The following is a 25,677-nucleotide window of genomic DNA, read 5'->3' as shown; positions in this document are numbered from 1 at the left end:
ATTTCCTTTCTTTTACTCACTTTGATTTGGATTATCTTGTCTTTCTGGGACCTTGAGATGTGTCATTAGGTTATTTTGGGGGCTTGCTCTGTTTTTCTGATGTGGATATTCACAGCTATTAACTTTCTTCTTAGGACTGCTTTCCTTGTGTCCCATAGGTTCTGGTATGTACTACTGGCATTATCATTTGAGTCTGGGAGTTGTCTAATTTCTTTTTAGATTTCTTATGTGACCTATTGATTATTCAAGGGTATACTGTTTAATCTCCATGTGTTTGCATACTTTCTGTGGTTTTTCTGTTGCCATCACTTTCTAATTTCATTTCACTGTGATCAATGAGTTTGAAGAAGACACTAATAAAAAGCTAGCTAACCTAAACAAAATGATTAAAAACAAAACATAAATGAACAGTTAAGCAAAGAAGTAGAGTTCATGAAAAGGTACCATACAGAAATCCAGGAGATAAAAAATTGTATTGAAAATATGGGCAGAAAAAATGACCAATGTGAGAAGACAGTATCAGAACTAGAATCCAGAGCTAATGTAGGTGACTATATACTCAGAGATACCTTAAAAACAACAGATTATAGAAAATGGATCCAGCAGCTGCTAGATGATGCAAAAAAGGCTAATCTAAAATTAATCAGTATTAGTGAAAAATCAAAATATGGCATAAATGGCATAAAAATATTGTTTATGTAAACAATAGCAGGAAACTTTCAACATATGGGGAAAGAATTTAATATGCAGGTAAGGAAGGCATATAGACTCTCAAATGTCAAAATTAGAAATGAACTTCTCCATGGACACATCATAGTCAAAATCTCAGAAGTTCAGTGCAGGGACAGAATCTTATATATATATATATATATATATATATATATATATATATTAATTGGTACATTTTAGGTTTACAATACATTTACATTTATCATTGGGTGTTTGTACCTGAACATGATGTATCTTAGTTCTTATTTTTTCCCCATTTCCTATGCACCCTTCCCTATTTACATAGACTTTGTTTCCTTTTTTCTTTCTTTCTTTCTCATACTTTTTCCTTTCCCTTCTTCCCTTTTTCCTTCCCCTCCCACCACCCCTCCACCTTTGGACCTTTTTCTATTTCAAATTATCAATTATTCGTTTTAATCATTTTCATCCTTATTTACACTTTCAGTTTCTCATACTAGAGATACTATTTGGTATTCACACATGTGTGTCCTATTTACTTCACTCAAGAGTATGTCCTCAATATGCATCCATTTAGCTATAAATGACTCTAGTTTCTTGTTCTTTATGGCTGTGTAGTACTCCATTTTATAAAAAAAACACATCTTCTTTATCCATTTTCCAGTTGATGGGTAATTGAGCTGTTTCCAAACCTTAGCTATTACAAACTGTGCAGCTATAAACATGGATGGACATATATCGCTGTGGTATGATTCTTTTAATTCTTTGGGGAAGATACCCAGCAGGGGAATAGCTGAGTCAAATGGGACCTCTAGCCCTAGTTCTTTGAGGCATCTCCATATGGATTTCCACAGTGGTTGCACCAGTCTGCACTCCCACCAACAATGGAGAAGGGTTCCTTTCTCTCCACACCCCTGCCAGCATTTGTTATTGGTTGATTTCTTGATAGCAACCATTCTTTGTGGGGTGAGGTGGAATCTCAGTGTTGTTTTCATCTGCATCTCTCGAATGACCAGTGATGTTGAACATTTTTTCACATATTTATTTGCTGTTTTTACTTCTTTGTCTGAGAAATGTCTGTTCATTTCGGATGCCCATTTTTGAATTGGGTCTTTGAACTTGGGGGGTCTGATTTTTTTCAATTCTTTATATATTCTAGATAGTAGGCCTTTGTCTGAGGTACAGCTGCTAAAAATTTCTTTCCATATTGTAGGTTGTCTCTTAGCTCTGTTGGTAGTTTCTCTTGCAGTGCAGAAGCTTTTTAATAAGATGAGATCCCAGTTGTTGATTCTTTGTGTTAGCTCCAGTGCTACTGAAGTTTTGTTCATAAAGTCTTTTTCTATGCCAGTGTCATTGAGAGTTCTACCTAACTTATCTTCCAGCAAGTTTACTGTTTGTCTTGATATTTAGCTCTTTAATTCACTTCAGTCTTAGTTTAGTGCATGGTGATAGGTAGGTATGGGTCTAGTTTTAATCTTTGGCAGGTTGAAATCCAGTTTTTCCAACACCATTTAATGAACAGGCTATCTTTTCTCCAATGAGGGTGATTGGCTCCTTTCTCAAAGATGAGGTGGCTGAGTATGTCTGGAGTTGTTTCTGCATCTTCTAATCTATTCCACTGATTCTCAGGTCTGTTTCTTTGCCAGTACCATGCTGTTTTTATCATAGTAGCTTTGTAGTATAGTTTCAAGTTGGGGATTGTGATACCCCCTGCCTTGTCTCTGTTGCCCAGAATTGCTTCTGCTATTCTATGTTTCTTCTGCTTCCAAATGAATTTTTGGATTGTTTTCTCTAATTCTATTATGTATATTGTTGGAATTTTCATCTGTATTGCATTAAATCTATATAGTAGTTTTGGAATTATGGCCATTTTCACTACATTGATTCTTCCTACCCAGGAACAAGGGATATCTTTCCATTTTCTTATATCCTCTTCGATTTCCTTCTTCAGAGTGCTGTAGTTTTCAGTGTAGAGGTCTTTTGCTTCCTTTGTTACGTTGATTCCTAGATATTTCATTTTTTTTAGATGCTATTGTGAAAGGAATTATTTCCAAAATTTCTCTCTCAATGGGTCTGCTATTTGCGTATATGAAGGCCATTGTTTTTTGAGTGTTGACCTTATATCCAGCTACTTTACTGAATCTGTCAATTAGGTCTAGAAGGGTTTTGACCGAGTTTTTTGGGTCCTCTATGTAAAGTATCATATCATCAGCAAATAATGACAGTTTCACTTCTTCCTTTCCTATCTTTATTCCTTTTATTTCTTTCTCTTGTCTAATTGCTATGGCTAATGTTTCCAGAACAGTATTGAACAGAAGTGGTCAGGGACAGAATCTTAAAAGCTATGAGAGCAAAGCAACACATTAGTTACAAAGTTAATTCCCTTAGGATTATAATAGATGTCTCAACACAAACCTAAAATACCAGGAGAACCTGGAGTGAAGTATTTCAGGCACTAGAAGGAAACAACTTCCAACTCAGATTAATATATCCTACAAGACTATCTATCAAAATTGATGGAGAAATAAGGTCTTTCCATGACAAAGAGCATCTAAAGGAATTCATGACAACCAAACCATCACTCCAAAAAATTCTCAAAAATATCCTAGAAAGAGATAATGGAGACAGTGATGCCAAATATCTAGTGGAATGAATATATCAATCAGTTAAGCAGAAGGGGAACAAAAAGGAATCAGCAACAGGAAAATAATACAATGACAGGAATAAGTCAATACCTTTCAGTAGTAGTTCTCAATGTGAATGGTTTCTTCTCCCCACTCAAAAGACAGAGATTGGCAGGTTGGATCAAAAAACAGAACCCAACAATATGAAGCATATTTAATCTCAAAGGAAATTCATAGATTAAAAAATCAAGGATAGAAACATTATTTTATGCAAGAGATCCCCCAAACCAGCAGGAGTAGCTATCCTATTTTCAGACAAAGTGGACTTCAACCAAAAACTAATCAGAAGGGGCAAAGTAGGTTACTACATACTGGTTAAGGGAACTATTCAACAGGAAGAGAGAACAATTACAAATATATATGCACCAAACACTGGCATACCCAACTTCATAAAACAAACACAACTGGACTTGAAAAGTCAACATAATTATAGCATGGCACCTCAATATTCTGCAATCACAAATAGATTAAACAAAAAAATCAACAAACAAATGTCAGAATTGAACCACACCTTTGAACAAAGGGATTTAATAGATATTTTCAGTGTTCTACCCAACAACAAGAGACTACACATTCTTCTCAGCAGCACAGGGGACATTTTCCAAAATAGACCACATATTAGCCCATAAATCATGCTTAAATAAATATGAAAGAATTCAATGTATCCCATGCATGTTATCAGATCACAACTACACTTTTTAAAAAACAGAATTAAGCCTTCAAATCAATGAGAAAAAATAAAAGTAAGGAGGGCTTGCAACCTAGAATGCAATATTCATGGTGTTCTTGCCATTTTACTTCATTTTGAGAAGTAATCTGGTAAAAAGAGCTGATTAACAGAAAATTAGAAGGATATTTTTAAAGGTCCTGTCAGAAGTGGAATTTGATACATATAGGAAAGAAAATACAAATGCTCTAACCTTGCTTTACAGGAGACAGGACCAAATTTAGAAAAAAAAAAAAAAGAAAAAAAACCACCTTGAGATGTTTGCTCAATCACAGGTAACACATACCGTACAAAGTCAGTGGATAAAATTTGAAAAAGTAACATCCTTTTCATAGTTTGGCTTGCTTGAAAAAAGAAAGGGGCATATTTGCTTGATTTTACCTCATGACAGACAAAATCAGCACCTGTCTCACTATCTGGGCTCCTCCTGGTCTCAGTTTCTCTCTCTCTCTCTCTCTCTCCCTCTCTCTCTCTCTCTCTCTCTCTCTCTCTCTCTCTCTCTCTCTCTCTCTCTCTCTCTCACCTTTTAATCAGCTAATAGGAAAATCTGCATTTGAACATTGCCTTTCTTGGAGGCAGGATGTGGTGTTGGAGGTTTTCAGAGTATTCCCTGGATGGACTTCTGCATATCCATTTGAAGAGGCTTTTGTGACCCAGTTGTGATCTTGTCATAGATTTGATTCCTGTATGTGTCCTAGACATTGTTGTTTGTGCCATGGCTGTGAATTTATTAGACACTCGGTTGGATAAGAATATATTAATTAAGAATCAATCCAGTTAGTTCCCAAAGCTCATCTTTTGAATTTACTCTCCCACTAGTTCAGGTGCTTGTTTTATTTGTCTTTTTGTCTAACTGTAGCAATTGATCATAGTGATTTTTAACATTTCTAAGCTACATACTTCTTGAGGACAAAGACTTACTATTCTGTTTCTGTCACCTGTGCATCGTGGAGTGTAAAGCAGTTTTAGACCCATAATGGATGCAGAACAAATGTTTTGAAATAAACGAATGCATGGCTGAATATTTGTTTAAAAAACTACTTGATTTTCTTAATTTTGTATTGGATTTTAAGAATCATTTAGCTTTAAGTTTGAGTTCTGTGAGAAGAAAACAAATTGCATTTTTAAAGAAGATACTTGATTATGCTTAATTTCTTTTTCCTTTCCTTTTGCTTTTATATAAAAAATATAAAAATATCAGTTACTTTCCCTATTTTTTAAAATTCCTGAAATTCTGTACCCCCAGGAGTTTTTCTCTAAGTGTAATATTGAAATTGTTAAACATAGTAGACTGAAGAATCATTTTCTTTATATCTTAATTAAGTCCATGTGTTTACTGTGTTTTAGGTTTAATAGTTATAAAAAAGTAGCCGTTGTGAATAGAAAAAGAATGGATAAAGGGCTTACAATAATTGATTGAAGATAAATTGATAGGTACTTAGACATTAGACGGTTAAATAATGTCCTCCCCCCGTTAAGTTTATTGGTACCTTTTAGGTATAAAATATATTTACATACATCATTGGGATCTTGTACCATTACATGAGTATCTTGGTTCTTATCTCTTTTTCCCCTTCCCCTGCCCTCCCTTCACCCAATTCACCCTTCCCGATTTGCAAAGATTTTGTTTCCACTTTTTTCCTTTTCTCATATTTTTTCTTTTCCTTTCCCCTACCCCTCCTACTTCCCCGCTCCTTTAGACCTTTACTTCCTATTACACAATATCAATTATACATTTTTAAAATTAAAATATCAAGACCTAGGAGACATTACCACAGATTTTACAGAATTTAAAAGGATATAGAAAGCATATTTCAAAAATCTGTTTTGAAATAAATTTGACAACTTCTAAGAAGTACCTTGGAAGACAAATTAATGAAACTAACTCTGGAGGAAATATAACATTTGAATAGCACCTATTAAAGAAAGTATATTCCTAGCTTGAAAACCTACCTAAATGACAACAACAGGCTTGTGTACATTTTAACTGATAAATTATATCAAACAAAGCAGAAAATAAAAGGAACACTTCTCTACTTTTTTAGGAACTCAACATTGTGCTAATTCTAAAACTGGATAAAGTTAATAGAAGAAAAAAGTATGAACATAGATAGAAATTTGTTTAACAAAACAAACTATTGGAAGTCAGATCTGGCAGGATGTAGAAAATGGTTTTGTTATAGGGATGGCAGTGTTGGTTCAGCATTGGAAGATCCACCCCCAAAAGTCCTCATTTAAACAGAGGAAAGGAAAAAGCCATATGATCCTGTCACTAGTTGGAGAAAAAGTATTGGACTAAATTCCACAGCTGTTCATGGTAAGAGCTATCAGGAGACTAGAAGTAGAACAGAACCTTCTCAACAGATTAAAGACATGTACTCCATACTTCCAGTGAGAATGCTTTATATGAATGGAGAAGATACAATGCTTTCTCCTTAAGGTGGGGAACAAGGGCAGATATGCTTACTCTTTATCTGTCCATTAAATTTGAAACCTAGGCCCAAACCGAAATAGTCTGGCAATAAAATGACACAATTAGGATAGGACTGGCAAGGTAGAAGCAAAATCTTTATATGTAGATGAAATGATCATCTACAGAGAAAATACTAAGAAATCTCTAGGAGCCCCTAGAACTTGTATTTGAATTTAGCAGGATTAGAAAACACAAGGTATATATAAAAATTCAGGTCTGTGTATACTTGCTATAAATGAAGAATTGAATATTCAAATTTCAAAGTTATGTAGGAGTACAAAGGACCTAGAAAAGTAAAAAGAAAAAAGAAAACCAAAACAAAAAAACAAAAAAAACCTGTTGGAAGATGTTTAGTACTTAATTTTAAGACTTCTTCTAAAGCTATAGTAATCAAGGCAGTGTTGGTGTAAGGAAAGACATATAGATCATTTGAATAAAACAGAGAATCTAGAAATAGAACCACACATATATGGTCCACTGAGTTTTGAAAGATTATTTAACATTAACATTTTATAGAATAAAAACTCAATTCAAGTCAGAGGAAGAGATAATGTTTTCAGCAAATGGCACTAGAACACCTGGTATCTGTATATAAAAAATTAACCTCAACCCTTTATTTCCATACATGAAAATAACTTGAAGGGATCTATGAACCTAAATAAAGCCTAAAACTATAAAACTTTAAGAAGAAATTATAAGGGAAAATGTTTATGAATTTAGGGTAGGCAAGAACTCCCTAGGATACAAAAATCATGATGTATAAAAGAAAAAAATCGATAAATGAGATTCCATCAAAATTTAGAACTTTAAATAACATCATTAAAATGAAAAGTAGTCCTTAAACAGACCATATTTACAATGCATATAACCTATGACCAGCTACATAAAGAACACTTACAGCTCATTAATAGACAACCCAATTAAAAAGTAAACATAAGAAGATGATAAATAGCCAATACAGCACAAGGAAATGTGTGGAACTCTAGAATCAGAAAAATACTAGTTAGTACAATAACAAGATTGAATTATACACTCATTAGGGAGATGAAGTTCAAAGTTTTAAAAGCCTTGTCATGACTTTTTCTTTTTGTTGGATTCTCCCCCTTTGCGTTTAATTTGTCCCACCCAATGGATTCATTCTGCTGGGTTTCTTGGGGTTGTGATCCTCATTGTCTTTTCCTAGGGTATTGTCTAAAATTTTTTGGAGTGCCGGTTTGATATTCATGAAGTTCCTGAGGTGCTCTTTGTCATGCAAGTGTCTTATTTCTCCATCAATTTTGAAAGATAGTTTTTCAGGGTACATCAATCTGGATTGGAGGCTGTTTTCCTTTAGGGCTTGAAATACATCACTCCAAGCTCTTCTTGCCTTGAGGGTTTGCATTGAGAAGTCTGCTGTGATTCTGATGGGTTTTCCTTTGTATGTGATTTGTTTCTTTTCTCTCACTGCTTGTAGAATTTTGTTCTTCTGTTGGATTTCTGGAATCCTAACTATTATATGCCTATGTGTAGATTTTTTTTTGATCAAGGCTATTTGGAGTCCTATATGCCTCACTTACGTGTATGTCAAATTCTTTTCCCCTCCTTGGGAAGTTTTCTGCCATCACTTCTGTGAACAGTTTTTTTTATGTCATCTGTACTCTCTCCTCTTTCTTGATTGACTCCAATCAGTCTTATGTTATTCTTCTTTGCATCGTCTAGCAGCTTCTGGATTGATTTCTCATGTTCCCTTACAATTTTAAAGCAATTTTTCTTTTCCTGCTCACTAATTGCAGTCTTATCTTCTCTATGTGAAATTCTATCCTCACATTGGTTCATTCTGCTGTGCAGACTTTCAATGGAGTTTTTAATCTCCTGGAAATCTGTTTGCATCTGTTTTATGGATTCCATTTGTTTCCTATGTTGGGATTCCATCATGTTCCTCAAATCCTCTATTTTTTTTAATCTGTGTCCTCTCTAGATTTATTAATCATGTCTTGCACTTTGAGCAAAATCTTTGCTGTTATCTGAGTAATTATTTCTGATTTCATTTTTCCCAGATCCTCTTTTGTTGCCAGTTCAGAGAGTCCAGGTGGTTGAGTATCAGATTGTTCCATCTCGTTTCCCTTTGGGGTTGCTGTAGGTGATCCAGAAGTCTGTTTTTGAGGCTTGTTTACATGTCTTCTCATTTCCACGGGAGGGGGTGGGTGTGTGTGCTTCTGGCACCCATGCAGTTCATCTTTTCTGCCCTAGGAGCAAGGAATGGTGGTGGGGGAGCCTCCTTCTCGGTGCTGGGACTGGCTCAGCTAGACTGTTAAATAATCTTGACTGGAACAATGTCTTGCTACGTTTATTGTTCAAGCTGAAGCCATTCAGCTAGTGTAGTAATAACATGATCTAGTTTTCTATTATTTTTTAGTCCTGTCTTCACCTTATTGGGTAAGTTTGTGAGTACCTAGTTGTGAAGGAAGACATAGCTGTTTAGTTTAATTTGTGTTTCACCCAGGGAAGTCCACTAAAAATAGTTATGACATGTAGTGATGTGTATACACTACTGAATTTTGTAGCCCTACCGTATGAGAGAAAAGATCATTTATTTTCCCTTAGTTGCCACTGTATGAGTTGTTATTAGTAGCTGATTTGGTTTATGGGATTTATAGAAATACAAAACTGTATAAATTTCTCCAAGGAGTATTTGTAAAGATTGAAATAATTGGCAGCTAAGTATTTGAAGTTTGGAAAAGATTGTAAAGGTTTTAATATACACATATTATTATAAAAGAACAATTTTAGATTATTTGAAATTAGCATTTTATGTATAAAATATAACTGTTTATATTAATAATAGCATAAATAGGAAGCATCCTAACTCTCTAAAACATGGAAATTCATTTAAGAATAACTATAGGTTAAGAACTGTATTAGGTGCTTGCATATATTATATCATTTAGTTTCTAAAGTAAACGTATTAAGAACAGTAAGCACTGTTTCAGGATGCGGTCCTAAAGGTTGTGGCCTTACCAATACCATATCACTGATAAATGGCTTTGTCAAGGTGAGAAAGTTATTTTCCTTAAGCCATTCAGCAGATAGCATTGCCATAAAGATTGGAGATAATGAAGTGAAAATATCTCAGTGACAAGTGAAAAAAAAATGGGCATAACATTGCATATTACATTGCCCTTACAACTTAGTTAGAATGTATTGGAATAAAAAGATCACAGAAAAATATGCTGAAGATTGTTAGTATATGCTTTAGGCTAGTAGAATTTTGTGTGGTGTTTTTTCTTTGCTGCATGTCGTATAATGTGTGTAATTGTGGATAAACTCATCTTCAGTTAAGTATTAAGAGTACCTGTAGCATCATCCATGAGTGTATCTAGGGGTCTTATGTCTATGGTATGCTTTTGGAAATACTGCATGGTTGTTTGAGCTTGTATGTTTTAAAATTCCAGATAATCAAGTTATTGGATGGAAAACGATCTCAAGCTGTGGGAATTTTGATATCTAGTTTACATTTAGAAATGAAGGATATCCAGCAGGGTAAGTCTTTTTCATCATTTTTACTTGACTTTTAAATTTTTTAAACATTGTGGTGTGAAAATTTCAAATATGTACAAAATTATAATGTCATGATGAATGTCATGTACCTATACCCAGCTGCAAATATTTGTTTCATTTTTGTTTCCTTTAAAGCACCTTCCCCTCTCACCAACTAGATGATTATGAAGCAACTCTCACAAATTTTTGTAATTCATCTGTAAAACAAAAGACATATTTTCAAACAACTGTAGTGCCATTTTCATGCCTTTAAAAGGATTAATAATTTCTCAGTATCATCACACATGTAGTTCTAGTTTCCCTGGCTGTCCATATATTCACTAATAACCCTTTATTTACAGTTATTTTGAATGACTGTGTAATTATTATGAATGACAAACATCTTGAGTTGCCATTGATGTGTCTGTTAGTAGGGATTAATGATCTTAACCTAAATTCATTATTTTATTAGAAGACTGCAAAATAATGATGTACTAATTCATTTTCTTCTTCATTACCAGCAATACGTCTACAGAGAAACATTTTATCAACCATTTTGGTTATATCATTGATTCTAATCTCTTCTTTTAAAAATAACATTATTTCTACCTAGTTATTTTGGCTTTAATTTTAAAGAAAAGATACTTAAAGAAAAACATTTTATTTGTATATGTTTCTTAGTTTCTAGAAAAGTGAAACAAGCAATCATACCTTTTAAAAATTTGTGTCTTGCATTAAGACAATAGTCCCTTTTCTCAGTAATCAATTAAATGTAATATTTGGGCATGTTACTTATATATTTTCAGTGGACCTACAGTCTCTGAGATGTTTTCAGCAGAACTTAGCATCATTTAACAGTGGAAACACTCGGAAACCATCCAGTGCTTTAGTTTGCTGTTCATGTTCCTCACAGTTCTATCACTCTGCTGCTCAGCATAATAGAAGACCCTGAACTGAGAAGCACTTCAGATACTTTTATATGCTGCTTTCCCTTCCAAAGTAGCTTCAGTGGGAGCTTACATTTTTAAATTCCACAGAAACTAAAAATATCCCAGAATTAGTGACAGTCACAGAGTATTGAGATAAGTCATCTCTTATTAATATTAATCTCACTAATAGAATTGAATACATAAATGTGAATGTTAAACTTTGGAAAAGTCATAGTAGTTTGAGTTAGGGTGGTTGCAAAAGGCAGAAATAGATTCTTCGGTGACTTAAAAAGATTATAAAGATTGATTTTCTAGAAATTCTTTTAGAAGAATTCTTCTACAAGAAAAACCCAAATCAGGAGAATATGTCAGTAGGGCAACAAAGAAGTAGAAAAAAAAATATCAGCAGGGAAGTTGATAGATTTTTGCTGGGTAAATTATCTTTTTTGAGGCAATCATTGAAATAAGAAAGGGATTCTTAATGTGTGGTGAAAGATCCTTGTCCTGAGTGATAATACTCTTCTTGAGCCTGATGAAATCTAAGTGTGCTTGGTTTTATCACCACAATGTATAACTCTGTGTGTATGAGTTTCCACGGGTCCACATCGCCTTAGATTTTATTCAGTTAGGCATATCCTACTGCAGTATGACATAGTGCCACATAGATAAGGGTTATTCCAGCCATGTGATGCTGTAGTTACCAGCTCCAGGCCACACACCTTCTTCCCTTTGCATTCCAGCTTCCTTGGATTGAATAGTCACTCTGAGTTGAATAAGAGAACAGTTACCCCGGCCGGACCTTTCAATATTCTACTCTGGGCAAGATCATGTTTTCATGAAGCAAATGTGAACTTTTCATTTCAGCATTGGCAGGGACCATTGTAACATCACAGACTTCTAAGTCTTATGCTCATGACTATAGTTCTTTATCCTGCCTCAAGCACCTTTGTCATCCACCACAGAGTTGGCTCCTAAGTCATAAAAAATGCCCTCCATTCCATTGCTTTATTTAGTAATGTGTTCCAGATGAATGTGGCATTATAACCAGAGGTTAATTTTCCTTTAGAGTCATTGACTGACACTGGCATATGAAGGTCATTAGGACCCCTAGCTATGTCAATTATGTTTCATCCTGAATCCATCTCTGGTCATGAATGGAATGCACTTTTCCGTGTGTTGTTATCCTGTTGAAAGCACTCCTTGTGCTGATGTTCGCCTAGCACATGTATTTTAATGTGAAGGGGGCTGCAGTGAGATCTGATTGGGAGAGGGCAGCTGGCAGCCAGGCAAAGTCTCATAGCCTGTCAGCACTGGTAAAATGACCATAGCTCAGAGGCTACTCTTCAGCTTTCTGATCATATATTCATCTGGGTCAAGACCAGAGGCATTAATTTGCACTTTACTAACTCACAAGAAGCTGATGCATAAACCAGAATTCTAGTGTATTCACTTAGAATACACTAGTGTATTTCTTGGTTATGACTAAAATTTTTATCATATGTATTTTTCATCTTTCCACTTTTTATTATGTATCTATTTGTCTGTTTTGCATTATATATCTATATGTTTCCCCCACTAGAATTAATCTCCATGGCTCTATCATAGCACATGTATAGCAAACATACAATAAATAAGAGATAGATGGAAGCATAAATACAAAAAACAGGCATAAACAGGCTTGGAAACAAAATGTTTGATTCTTGAAATATGTTATTTGGGTTATAGGAATGAAATAGAAGTACCTATAGGCATTCTGGAGAACTTCAAGCATTCCACTTTTCTAAATGGCAGTGCCATTTCAATCTCGTTTTGCTGAGAATATAGCCTTGTCACCTTGATAACAATTTTAACTACTTCAATACACAATTACTTCCTACAGATAGCTAATCTGGCTTTTAGAGGTTCAACTCTTAAAGAATAACCTTGTTTGTAAGGTAAGTCTTTCTATGATTTGTTAGGACTGGCTACCAGTGTACATTCAGGAAGCAAAATTTTGGCACTTTACACCTCAAAGTCACAAATAACAGCCAGGTAACAAATAATAGAGCCAATATTTAAAAATGTTATATCATATTGCATTTCTTTCCTAGGAAGTTCTCCGATAATTAAGCATTGCTTACAACTAATTGGCCTAATGTATAATAGTTAAAGTCATATTTTCAAGTGTCTATTGAATTTAATTTGATTTTTAAAAAATAAACCTTGGACTACATAGAATAAGAATTTCATGTGTTCTATCCCTTTGGTCAAAACTAACCAACTACCTGCCTGACTGCCTTCAGATATTGACTACTAGCACTTAAGGTCTTAACATTTTCTGGAGGTCACAGGATGGTGGGAGAGATGTATGAGCATCCTAAGGTTACAAAAGAGATGGCTATGAAGCAACAGCAATATGTTGACTCTTTCTATAAAACAACATGAGTCTTAGAGGCTGGATGGAGAATCACATACAGAAAAGGAGCTTCTCCAATTGAGGAAAGAGCATGAACAGGACACGAGCAAAGGGGATGTTGCTGGAGTATATAGACTACATTTGAGTGGGTAGTTTCAGGGTCTGAGGCTAGAAACACAGGTGGTATCACAAGAATGCTGCACATTAATACACCAGTAACAGAGAGAAGAAATCCAAAGGGAGTAGTGTTGTGATCAGACTTTGAATGCAGCAAAATCTCTGAGTCTGTCCTGTGAAAGACTGACCTCAAAGGTCCTGTGTGCTCTGGCCCAAGTCTGTGTCTTTGACTTCACTTTGCTCTGTGTGCTTCCCCTCCCATTTCTGTAGCTAGCCACAGTGCTCTTATTTGATTCCTTTAAAAGGCCAAGTTCCTTCTTTCCTTTGTATCTTTGAATGCACGGCATATTCTGAATGAACAGCACAGCACATTTCCTCTGTCTGAAATGCTATTCCATCCTACTCTGTGTGGCTAGCTCCTTCTATTTTTTTAAACTGTAAATTTCATGTTAAATCTCACTTCAGAGAGGCCATCTCATATCCTCTCTCCCTCATAAAACTCATCCTAAGTTAATTCTTTTATTGTTTCGACAGTACTTAATATTTTACTGGTATATCTGTTTATGTTTTCATTTATATCTGCCACTCAAATATAACCTGCAAGGGGGGAGATTGGTCACTGATACATTCCCAGCACCTTGCACTTGTATCTGATACTCAGGTAATGGTCATCAGTGCCTGTTGAATGAATGAATAAAATAGAATTGAAGGTGGATAAATCTATTAGAAAGGGGTTGTAACTGTTCACATGATAAAAGGTAAAGGTCAGAAATAAGGCTGCATCTAAAGAAATGTGGAGGAGGAGACCATGTGCATGAGATCCTTGGAGAGAGCATGGTTACAGTTCATCACAATAGTGGCAAGGAGTAATGGAGAATAAATCTGGGACCTACCTTAGATTTTGGCTTTAGCAAAAATGTGTATATGGTAATAATAAATGGAAACTAGAAACAGAGAAAAAAGCAGGTTGAAGCAGAAAAACGAATCCCATTTTGGAAGATTTGAGTGTGAGATGGCCAGAAACATGTAACATATTTGGTGAACACCTGAAAACTAGCCTGGTGGTAAGTAAACAGTTAGAGATATAACATACCTCAAACAGGAATGTTACCTGTTTCTCCCTACCCATATTGGTATTTGGCATGTTTCAGGAGAAAGCCAAAGTCCATGTACTGAATCACAAAAGGAAAGACCTTACTTGTGAAGGAAGCATGGTTTCAGAAGGCTGACCAGAGTACCCACAGAGCTTGTGCTTGGCTCAAGACAGACTTGGAATGAGTGATTACTTACTGGTGGTTTTCCATCTGCCGCATGGGATGACTTACATGTAAAAGTATTTGGCATCTGTGGACACAGAGGCTGCCTACATGATTACAAATTAGTGTTTTCATTCCACATTCATGATTTCCTCTTATTCTTGTCCCAGGGGAGATGGAAAATTGCTGTTGACTATTCTTGATATAAACCTTCCTATGCATTGCAACAGACTAGGTGCCAGAAACCTCCTGGCATTCATTTGTAATTTCCCGTATGCTCAGAATTTATATTTATAATATTTAATCTAGCATCAAAATAATACATTTTTCATCTTAGTTCTACTAGTCCAGAGTCTCTGTTTGAGAATCCAGCTGCATCATAGCTGATCTTCCTGTGTGAGAGTTTCAGCGTGGGCAAGGGATGCCAGTTCACTGTATGCTTAGGGTGAAGCCCAGATCTGAGAATGCCCCTTGGACTTTGGCCTCTTTTGTCTTAACCATTTTCAGAAGTCTATGTCAGAGTTTTTGCAAGTTGTCTAAAACATAATCAATTTGATCAGGCATCTAAAATTGTCCATACGTTCTTTAAGACTTTCCTGAGGAAACACTCACTGTACCTGAGAAGAGCCCCTCGTCAAAAGGCATTTAGTCTCAAAGGAAGTAGGAGGCAAGCTTCTGAAGTTATATTTTCTAAAATGTGCATGTTACATGACTATAACTAGCATGTATATTAGAAAATGGAAAAATCTGAATTAAAATGAGATTAATGATATTTTTAAATGCCTTGCTAATTTTGATGGCTTCAATTTCTCATTACCCTAAATACAATTAGGATGAGACTCATTACAGATAATAGTGAATCTAAACCCACATTTCAAACAATGTTCTTGATAAATTCTGTTTATGGGGCTCAACGTTTTGGCAAATCTTTGAGTGTCCTTGTTTTTTCCTTGTTCCATCACTGATGAAGAGTTCATTATAGCAATCAAAATGTCTACATTTTCTTATTTTTGGTGATGTTCATTCTGGGATTTCTCTGAAGAATTCTTGGAGCCAATTTGTTTATTTTGTGAAGTTTAGTTAAAACCAGATTTTAGAATTAAAAAAAAACTTTATCCAATCAAATTCCTCCAAAATTCTAACGTGTTGAACTCAGAGGAAGTAAGGATGTCATACATGAAGGGGCTAACCCACCAAAAGTGACATGTGACCATGATGTGCTGACACACCAACTCCACAAAGGGTTTGGGTAAGTCAGCTTATTAAATATCACTTGAGCTTAGTGTTTAAAACATTGTAGATGAAGTTTATAATTAGTAGCTCTCACACTTTCTTTTGCACCTTTCCTTCCCCTCCTTGAGTCTAAACACCTTAGCAGCCAGGCTCTGCCCACCTCTTTCTAAACCCTTGTGCATTCCTTCACTAGCACAGCTAAATCCAGAAAGCACAGGGTAGCATTTCTTTGTACTTTACCTTCAGGCAACTGGCTGAGACCATCCAATCTGGCTGGAATGTAATTTTGGCTTAAAAGAACCAGAACTAATGGAAGAACAGAGGCAGCTTAACCCAAACTGTTTCTCATTCCACTGCCCTCCGGAAGATAGAGGGGAAGTTTTGTGAATTCTGAGTTCTGTGTCCTTCTTTGAGGTTTGAACCATGGACAATTTTAATTGTATCTATAAAGTGACACCTTAGGCACTTTTAGGCATAATACATGCCTATACTTGGGTAAGAATTAGGATTTTTTTGCTTTATGCAATTGAATGATTGTGAATTTTTAGAATAGAATAGTTAAATGTCCCTTTTGTAATTGTCATTTCTCCCACCTCTGAACTGGCTTCTATTTACTATCTGTAGCATGCACCTCTTATTCCATTGAAGCCTGAATTAAGAGCTGTACCAGCTAGCAGTACACACTACAGCTAGCAGGCATTTACAAGGTAAATAAGAATGGAAATGATATTTCTTATTCTTTATGTGCTTTGCAAGCAACTTTTGTTTGTGTTTCTGTGTGTGTGTGTGTGTGTGTGTGTGTATTCCCTTTTTAGTGAGTTTTAGCCTGCTGTATAAAATTTAAGTTATTACTATCTTTTGAAGAAAATTAAAGTTTGTGTTTCTCCAGATTTTGTTTCTTATTTAAGTGGTTATCTGTTGCATCTCGCCTATAAAGACCGAGAGATGTACAATCTTGATCCAGTAAATTCCCACTGTCTGAGAGGATAGTTGGTGATTGCAGAATTGAGCTTGGGGAATCAAGCTGTGTGACTTTATGCCTCTGGTTCATTATCTATGAAGCAATGGACAGCAGCAGCACCCCTCATAGGATCAGATATAACACACTTAGAACAATGCCTAGCACAGAGGCACCAGGCGATGATAATTACTAGTTGTTCATTATTAATTCCAACAAAGTCTACCCAATGGCTCCAGCCTCTAATCTGGTGGACAAAAATTCCACTTTCTTAGTTGGTGCCCTCAGGCATTTCATTTGGATTCTTTCCTCAAGAAAGGAATTATGCATATCTTTGTCTGCTCGGACATGCCTGGTACCAGTTGGAGGTGGAACATAGTGGTCAGTTGAGGAAAATCAAGGCATATTGCAGAAGGATTCTAGGGGAGTTATGACCACTGCCATGAGCAGGTCCTGAGTGCTCTCCTTCCTGTCCTCTAAGTGCTTCTCCCATGTTCCGTATTCTTCTCTTCCTTTCTCTTTGTGCAGTTTTATTATGGACTTGCTACTCCCTCCCAGTAATACTTCATTGTTGCAAAGTGAAACCATAGGAAGATGTCCCTGCTCTCTTTCTATGTAGCTCTCAGATTCCTCTCCACTACCTCTTTCCACTCGCATGTGCCCTTTCCTTTCCTTGGTAGAGATCAGGAGAGTAGATTTGTTGGAGTTTTGTGAGGTAGGTTATATAGGAACTTTAAAAGACCACGTCCTTCCATATTACTTTTCTCATTCTGTTCTTGTTTCTTTACCAATTACCCTAAATATCAGTAATTTTGTAAAGCAACTGCTTTATGTTGGCTAATTGGAAGTTAATATAACAAAATAATTTCCATTAATAGAGTCAAATAATCTTGTCAAATGTCTGTTTGGTTTCCTGAGCTGATAATAGGTTTAATCCATTTGCAAACAATTATTACCACTAGTTTGCAAGACAATCATGTTAGCTACTTAATGAAATACAGTGAGAAGTAATGTGGACTGCATTAGAATTATTCTTAAAACTGGTTTCATCCAAAGTTTGGTGAGCCAATCTTCCCTGGTCTGTAATGTCTTCCACACACTGAGTGACCAGATTTCCCTTAACAAATCTAATATACTAAGATTCACATCCCAGCCTCCTACCATCTTTGCTCAAAGATGCTCCTTTAGTCAAAAAGAACACTCCCTAAGTGACTCTCCTTGTTTTCTTTCTTTGTTTTGTAATTAGAAATCCTTCAAAGGGCAAGCACATTCTTTGTTTATTCAGACCTGGTATATTTGGAGATAGAAAAGTGCCCAGGTTTTAAAAGTGGCTCCAGGGCTGAGAGAATTCCTGCATGTTCTTACTCCTTGGCTTATGAAAAGCTACCTCTGAAATGGAGAGAGAATTTACCTGTTGTGTGAGACCTGACCCTGTGCCTGTGCCTACAGCAGGCACATAGATTTTATGTGTGCCTGTTAGTTTGAATTTGTGATACTGATCTGCTTTTTGTCCCTGCTGACGGTTATTCTATCTTAATGGGCAAAACACTACCCTAATGATCCTAGTGTATATAATTCTTGTAGTATAGAGCAGGGACCAGAGAACCACATAAAAATGTTTGCCTCAATTTCCCTGCAAAAGAGAAACCCAGAAACCAGACTTGACCAAGTAACAGATTTTTAAAGGTAAAGGAACCCAATAAAATTACCAGCTTTTCACAGCGTGTGTCTACTTCCTTTCGACATATTGTGAGGTGTAGGTGAAATATTCTAACTGAATTGACAGTGTGAGGGGGGACAACCAAGGAGGGAGGGAGAAAAAAGTAAAAACTATCAGCAATGATTGATATTGCAGTAGCTATGAGTTGCTGGGGTCTCCCCTTTGTGAATTTGACACTTCACCTCTCTGACACCATCTGCAGGAGTATGGGGATAATGAGGCCTATACAGATGGAACAAAAGCTAGCATTACTAGGAATTATTGTATCAGGACTTGGAGACTTGCTGGAAAATTGTATTGACTGGTTTTTGGTCATTCAGTTTAAAAGAGGAAAGGTGTTCGTCTGTGTGCTTGTGTCTGTGTTAAAGAAGTATATATTTTTATAGTATAGTATGATCATGGATAACTTCAAAAATATTTTAATCAGAGATTGATTTATTTCCTCTTGTGATCATCAGTTAACTAATGAAATGGGTTCATGTAATGGCATATAAGTTTAATGTAAATCTTTCAAGAAGATTAATCAAAAAGCAGTAATTGATTCTCTAATACATTGTTTTGATATTTTAAGATAGAATTATCAGGTAGGGGTTCTAGCCCTCCAGGAATCTGAACTATATTTGGTGAATAGGAGGTAAAATTACATAAATGTAAGATAACTGAGGAGTCCTAAGACTTACGCCTTTTAATTTTCCTATCTATGGCTAGTACCCTCATCTCCCTTGGGCATTCTGTAAGGTAGAAATAACAAATAATTTATGTTGTGTTTTCCTGAAGCATCTAGGCTCATCCAGGTGATCTCTTGGTTTTACTTCTTCTACCTTTGAATTTTTTATTATTTTATTTGTTTATTTTCTTTTTGGTACTGGGGATCAAACTCAGGACCTTGTGTTTGCCAGGCAGGCAGCAGAACCACTGAGCTAAATCTCTGGCTTTGAATTTTTTATTTTTAAGATCCATGTGTGGAAGAGGAGAGGCATCAGGGAAAAGTTGGCAATGGTCCTAAATGAATTTCTTTTCCTTTACTAGTTCCTTTTCCTCTGCTCCACTACTCCTTAGGTCCTGGGAGAAGATCAATAGTCCTGTCTCTCTTCTGCTCCTGTGCCTACATCTGTGGGAACAGTGCAAAGCCCTTCCCCTGAATCTAGGCTTAAAGCCTGTCATTCCCTCATTCCCCAGAGCTTGTTAGTAATGTCACTGTGGAGTGATCTGTAGTGTTTTTCTCCTGTGCCTTCTTCCTTTCTGTCTACATGATTTGGGTTTTTGCTACCCTTTGTCTACTACAATCTATACTGGTCTTTCCAAATTTGACCTGAACCATATAATACAACTCTGTTCAGTATATTCTCTATTCACAGTTCCTCATTGAATTCCCAACGTACATCAAGTGCATCAAAATTCTACACAGTCTTTCCTCAAGCCATGAAGCCTATTTTCTTAATTCCTTTAATTCTCTTCAAGCTGAAATTCCTATCATTACCAAAGTCTGTTTGCATCTCCTTCTTTCACATGAATTGTCTCATAGCCTTCTAGTTGATGTTCACTGGGACTTATTGTAAATTTACAAATTGTTATTGTTTGAAATGAGTTTGAGTTAATTAATGATGATTGACCAAAGTGTGTTTCACAGATCTTTCTGAAGCAATGTACCAAGCTGGGCATGGTGGTGCACACCTGTAATCCCAGCACTTGGGAAGGTGAAGCAGAAGGACCACTGTGAGTTCCAGGCCAACGTGGGCTACATAGTGAGTTCAAGGCCAGCCTGAACTACATAGTCAGACCCTATCTGAAAAAAAAAAAAAAAAGAAGGAAAGAAAGAAAGGAAGGAAGGAAGGAAGGAAGGAAAAGGAAGAAAAGGAAGGCAGGCAGGCAATATACCAGTTGAATTTTTACTGTTAATATTTTTCCCAAGGTGGTACTATTTTTAATTTTTTTGAAGGTAATAATGATGGGGTAGATATTTTTTCTTATTCATTCTTTAATAATGAAAAAATTATAGATTTAACTTGATTTTTTAATGAAATATTTAAGCAAGCAGTATACCCACACTGAGTGAATGACTGGGAAACACAATTATGTAACTATCGACTAAACACTGATTTTTGGACAGGAACAAATTGAGAAGTAGCAAACAACCTTAATTCAAACATAGTCCACTCCCCATAATACAATATTTTTATTTGTCAGAATCCTATTACTCTTCAAAGTCCCTACTGTCTCCTTTGCAAGACTCCATGTCTTCTTTGTCAAGAAACTTTGCCTCACGTCTGGCAGGACTCCACCCCCGCTGGTTTGCAGTGCACATTACACCCCTGAATTTTGTCTTATACTTCTTGTACCCTAAGCACTATGCTGGGAGCTAGAGTTATCAGGAGCAATCCCTGACTATAAGGATCTCATAGTCTAAAAGGGGGGAGAAACTATTACACAACTTATTGTGATAGAGATTTATAAAATATACTGTCTTCCCTTTGTGTAAAATATGAGACACTGTGGTGGAGGAAAAGATGCAGGACTTAATGATCTGAATGAAGGTCAAGGGGTGTCCTTTTAGGGCAGAAAACCTTTGACCACTGGGTCTGGGAAGATGAGGTATGGAAAGCAAGGAAGTCAGGGCATGTTCAAGAAAGGAACATTGCACACCATGGCTACAGCTCAAAGAGTATGAAGAAAGTAAAGTGGTCACAGATGATATTAGAAGTGGAACTTGGGTTCATGTGAGGAATGGATTTCAAAACCAGGCAAACAAGTTTGAACTTTGTCTCATTTTAAAGGTGATATCATAGGGATTATAAATAACATAGTAAAATTTTGAGACTTATGTTTTGAAAAAATATGGTGGTATAATGAAGAATGAATTGGTATGAAAGACTAGAATTAGAGATAAAAAGTTTAATTTTTATTTTTATCAACAGACCCTGGGTTATCTGATATTTCCTGGTAGTTGATGCATTAGTTTTTGTAATTTAGAGATATTTGTGCCTATACTTGTCATATTAATAATGCATCTTGAGGTTGGCCCTCAAGTAGAGTCTTGAAGGAGCAAGAGGGTTTCATATTAACTACTGTCTGAAAAATCTAAGAATTCTGGAAATTTGCATTTGTATCATAAATTACTAGTAGTTGTAGTTTTCTCTCTGTAATTCTTTTCAGATGTTAAAGGAGATAAGGCATTAGAAAGCATTAAAACACTAATAATATATATATTTGCAATCATAATACTCATAGATCATAGGTACAGTTTGAGTTTATACCTTGCTCTATGTGCTCTGCAAGCATATATATTTCCTACCTTAATATTTTCAGTACGTATTATTAGATCTGTTTCACAGATACACTAAGGCTCAACCACTTTAAATTGTCAGCATCGCACAGTGAGAACACTTTGCTCTGTTTATCAGAGTCATCATGTCTTTCTCTACTTTGTACATGTTCTTCAAAAAAAATAAAGAAACTTAACTTTTGTAGTTGCCTCTTCTTGTAAAGTTCTTTTTGCAGATATTCACAAAACAAGTTCTTCAGATCTTAATGTAAAGTCACCTCCTCCACAAAGCCTTGATCATCCTATCTAATGTACATTTCTCTATTTTATACACTTTTCAGTATATTTTTATCTGAAACTATTCATTGTTGATTGTCTGTCCTATATTCTAGATATCAATTTCATGAGGTCAAGTACTTTGAATGTCTTGCATACTTCTGACCTTGTATCTATAGCATTTGACCCAGTGCCCATTCAGCAAATATTTTTTGAAAGGCTGGATGAGTGACTGGATGAATAAACGTCTCCCAAGCCCAGGCTGGTTTCTTGTCCTCATCTCTCTAGGTGCTTTCTTTTTGCTACCTGGAAAACTGGAATAAAGCCCACCGTATCATGTATCTGGGATCCAGGCTGATTGATTTTTAAAAACCAAATATTTACTCACTAGGAAAGAAGCAGATCCTTGTCATTCTCATTACTGAAGATGGAGTTAAGTTTGTGGTTCTTTTTATTTATCCAGACTGTGTAATTAGTTTATAAAATGCAGTTACATTCATCTTTGGGATCTTGTACCTTTACATGAATATCTTGGTTCTTATTTTATTCCCCCTTCCTTTGCCCTCCCTTCGCCCCCTCCACCCTTCCCTATTTGCAAAGATTTTGTTTCCATTTTTTTCCTTTTCTCATTTTTCCCCCTTTTTTCCTTTCCCCTACCCCTCCCACTTCCCCTGCTCCTTTAGACCTTTTCTTCCTGTTACACAATATCAATTATACATTTTTAAAATTACAATATCAAGATCTAGGAGATATTACCACACATTTTACAGAATTGGAAAGGACATAGAAAGCATATTACAAAAATCTTTTTTGAAATAAATTTGACAACTTCTAAGAAATACCTTGGAAGACAAATTAATGAAATTAACTCTGGAGGAAATATAACATTTGAATAGCACCTATTAAAGAAAGTATATTCCTAGCTTGAAAACCTACCTATATGACATAAGCAGGCTCATATACATTTTAACTGATAAATTATATCAAACAATTAAAGCAGAAAAAAGAAGGAACACTTCTCCCCTCATTTTAGGAAATCAACATTGTGCTAATCCTAAAACTGTATAAAGTTAATAGAAGAAAAAAGTATGAGCATAGATAGAAATTTGTTTAACAAAACAAACAGAAGTCTGATCTGGCAGGATGTAGAAAGTGGTTTTGTTATAGGGATGGCAGTGTTGGTTCAGCATTGGAAGATCCACCCCCAAAAGTCATCATCTTAACAGAGGAAAGGAAAAAGCCATATGATCCTGTCACTAGTTGGAGAAAAAGTATTGGACTAAATTCTACAGCTGTTCATGGTAAGAGCTATCAGGAGACTAGAAGTAGAACAGAACCTTCTCAACAGATAAGCCATGTACTCCATACTTCCAGCAAAAATGCCTTATATGAATGGAGAAGACAATGCTTTCTCCTTAAGGTGGGGAACAAGGGCACATATGCTTACTCTTTATCTGTCCATTAAACTTTGAAACCTAGGCCCAAATCAAAATAGTCTGGCAATAAAATGACACAATTGGGATAGGATTGGCAAGGTAGAAGCAAAATCTTTATATGTAGATGAAATGATCATCTACAGAGAAAATATTAAGAAATCTTTAGGAGCCCCTAGAACTTGTATTTGAATTTAGCAGGATTAGAAAATACAAGCTATATATAAAAATTCAGGTCTGTGTATACTTGCTATAAATGAAGAATTGGATATTGAAATTTCAAAGTTATGTAGGAGTACAAAGGACCTAGAAAAGTTAAAATAAAACAAAAAAAATTAAAAAAGAAAACCAAATAAAACAAGAACAGTGTTGGAAGACGTTTAGTACCTAATTTTAAGATTTCTTCTAAAGCTACAGTAATCAAGCCAGTGTTGTGTAAGGAAAGACATATAGATCATTTGAATAAAACAGAGAATCTAGAAATAGAACCACACATATATGGCCCACTGAGTTTTGAAAGATTATTTAACATTAACATTTTATAGAATAAAAACTCAATTCAAGTCAGAGTAAAAGATAGTGTTTTCAGCAAACGGCACTAGAACACCTGGTATCCGTATATAAAAAATTAACCTCAACCCTTTATTTCCATACATGAAAATAACTTCAAGGGATCTATGAACCTAAATATGAAAGCCTAAAACTATAAAACTTTAAGAAGAAATTATAAGAAAAAATGTTTATGAATTTAGGATAGGCAAGAAATACCTAGGATGCAAAAGACATGATGTATAAAAGAAAAAAATCGATAAATGAGATTCCATCAAAATTTAGAACTTTAAATAACATCATTAAAATGAAAAGTAGTCCTTAAATAGACCATATTTCCAATGCATATAACCTATGACCAGAATATATAAAGAATTCTTAGAGCTCATTAATACACAACCCAATTAAAAAGTAGACATAAGAAGATGATAAATAGCCAGTGTAGCACAAGGAAAGGTGTGCAACTCTAGAATCAGAAAAATACTAATCAGTACAATAACAAGATTGAATTATACACTCATTAGGGAGATGAAGTTCAAAGTTTTAAAAGCCTTGTCATGACTTTTTCTTTTTGTTGGATTCTCCCCCTTTGCATTTAATTTGTCATGCCCAATGGATTCATTCTGCTGGGTTTCCTGGGGTTGTGATCCTCATTGTCTTTTCCTGGGGTATTGTCTAAAATTTTTTGGAGTGCTGGTTTGATATTTATGAAGTTCCTGAGGTGCTCTTTGTCATGAAAGTATCTTATTTCTCCATCAATTTTGAAAGATAGTTTTGCAGGGTACATCAATCTGGGTTGGAGGCTGTTTTCCTTTAGGGCTTGAAATACATCACTCCAAGCTCTTCTTGCCTTGAGGGTTTGCATTGAGAAGTCTGCTGTGATTCTGATGGGCTTTCCTTTGTATGTGATTTGTTTCTTTTCTCTCACTGCTTGTAGAATTTTGTTCTTCTGTTGGATTTCTGGAATCCTAACTATTATATGCCTATGTGTAGATTTGTTTTGATCAAGGCTATTTGGAGTCCTATATGCCTCACTTATCTGTATGTCAAGTTCTTTTCCCCTCCTTGGGAAGTTTTCTGCCATCACTTCTGTGAACAGTTTTTTTATGTCATCTGTACTCTCTCCTGTTTCTTCATTGACTCCAATCAGTCTTATGTTATTCTTCTTTGCATAGTCTAGCAGCTGCTGAATTGATTTCTCGTGTTCCTTTACAATTTTAAAACAATTTTTATTTTCCTTGCCACTAATTGCAATCTTATCTTCTGTATCTGAAATTCTCTCCTCACATTGGTTCATTCTGGTGTGCAAACTTTCGATGGAGTTTTTAATCTCCTGGAGATCTATTTGCATCTATTTTATGGATTCCATTTGTTTCCTATGTTGAGAGTCCACCATGTTCCTCAGATCCTCTATTTTTTTATCTGTGTCCTCTCTAGATTTATTAATCTTGTCTTGTACCAT

General features: G+C 35.5%; 1 protein-coding gene across 7 annotated transcripts in view; it reads left to right on the top strand.

The window, feature by feature from the left end:
* Nucleotides 1–25,677, top strand: part of Fmn1 (formin 1) — a 440,321-nt gene that overhangs the window by 246,774 nt on the left and 167,870 nt on the right. For all 7 annotated transcript variants that reach the window (XR_015449807.1, XM_087207535.1, XM_087207534.1 and 4 more), the window contains one exon: nucleotides 10,003–10,090. Coding sequence is in view for 6 of the 7 variants with exons in the window: in XM_087207535.1 (XP_087063661.1) it covers nucleotides 10,003–10,090 (88 nt within the window). In the remaining variant the exon portion in view is untranslated. The remainder of the gene's footprint in view (nucleotides 1–10,002; nucleotides 10,091–25,677) is intronic.

This window comes from Heterocephalus glaber, unplaced genomic scaffold (assembly GCF_053883595.1).
Source record: "Heterocephalus glaber isolate CG9 unplaced genomic scaffold, H.glaber_assembly_v1.0 deba00000809, whole genome shotgun sequence".
Lineage (NCBI taxonomy): Eukaryota > Metazoa > Chordata > Mammalia > Rodentia > Bathyergidae > Heterocephalus > Heterocephalus glaber.
Note: the sequence above shows the minus strand (reverse complement) of the source record. Positions and strands in the feature narration are given on the sequence as shown.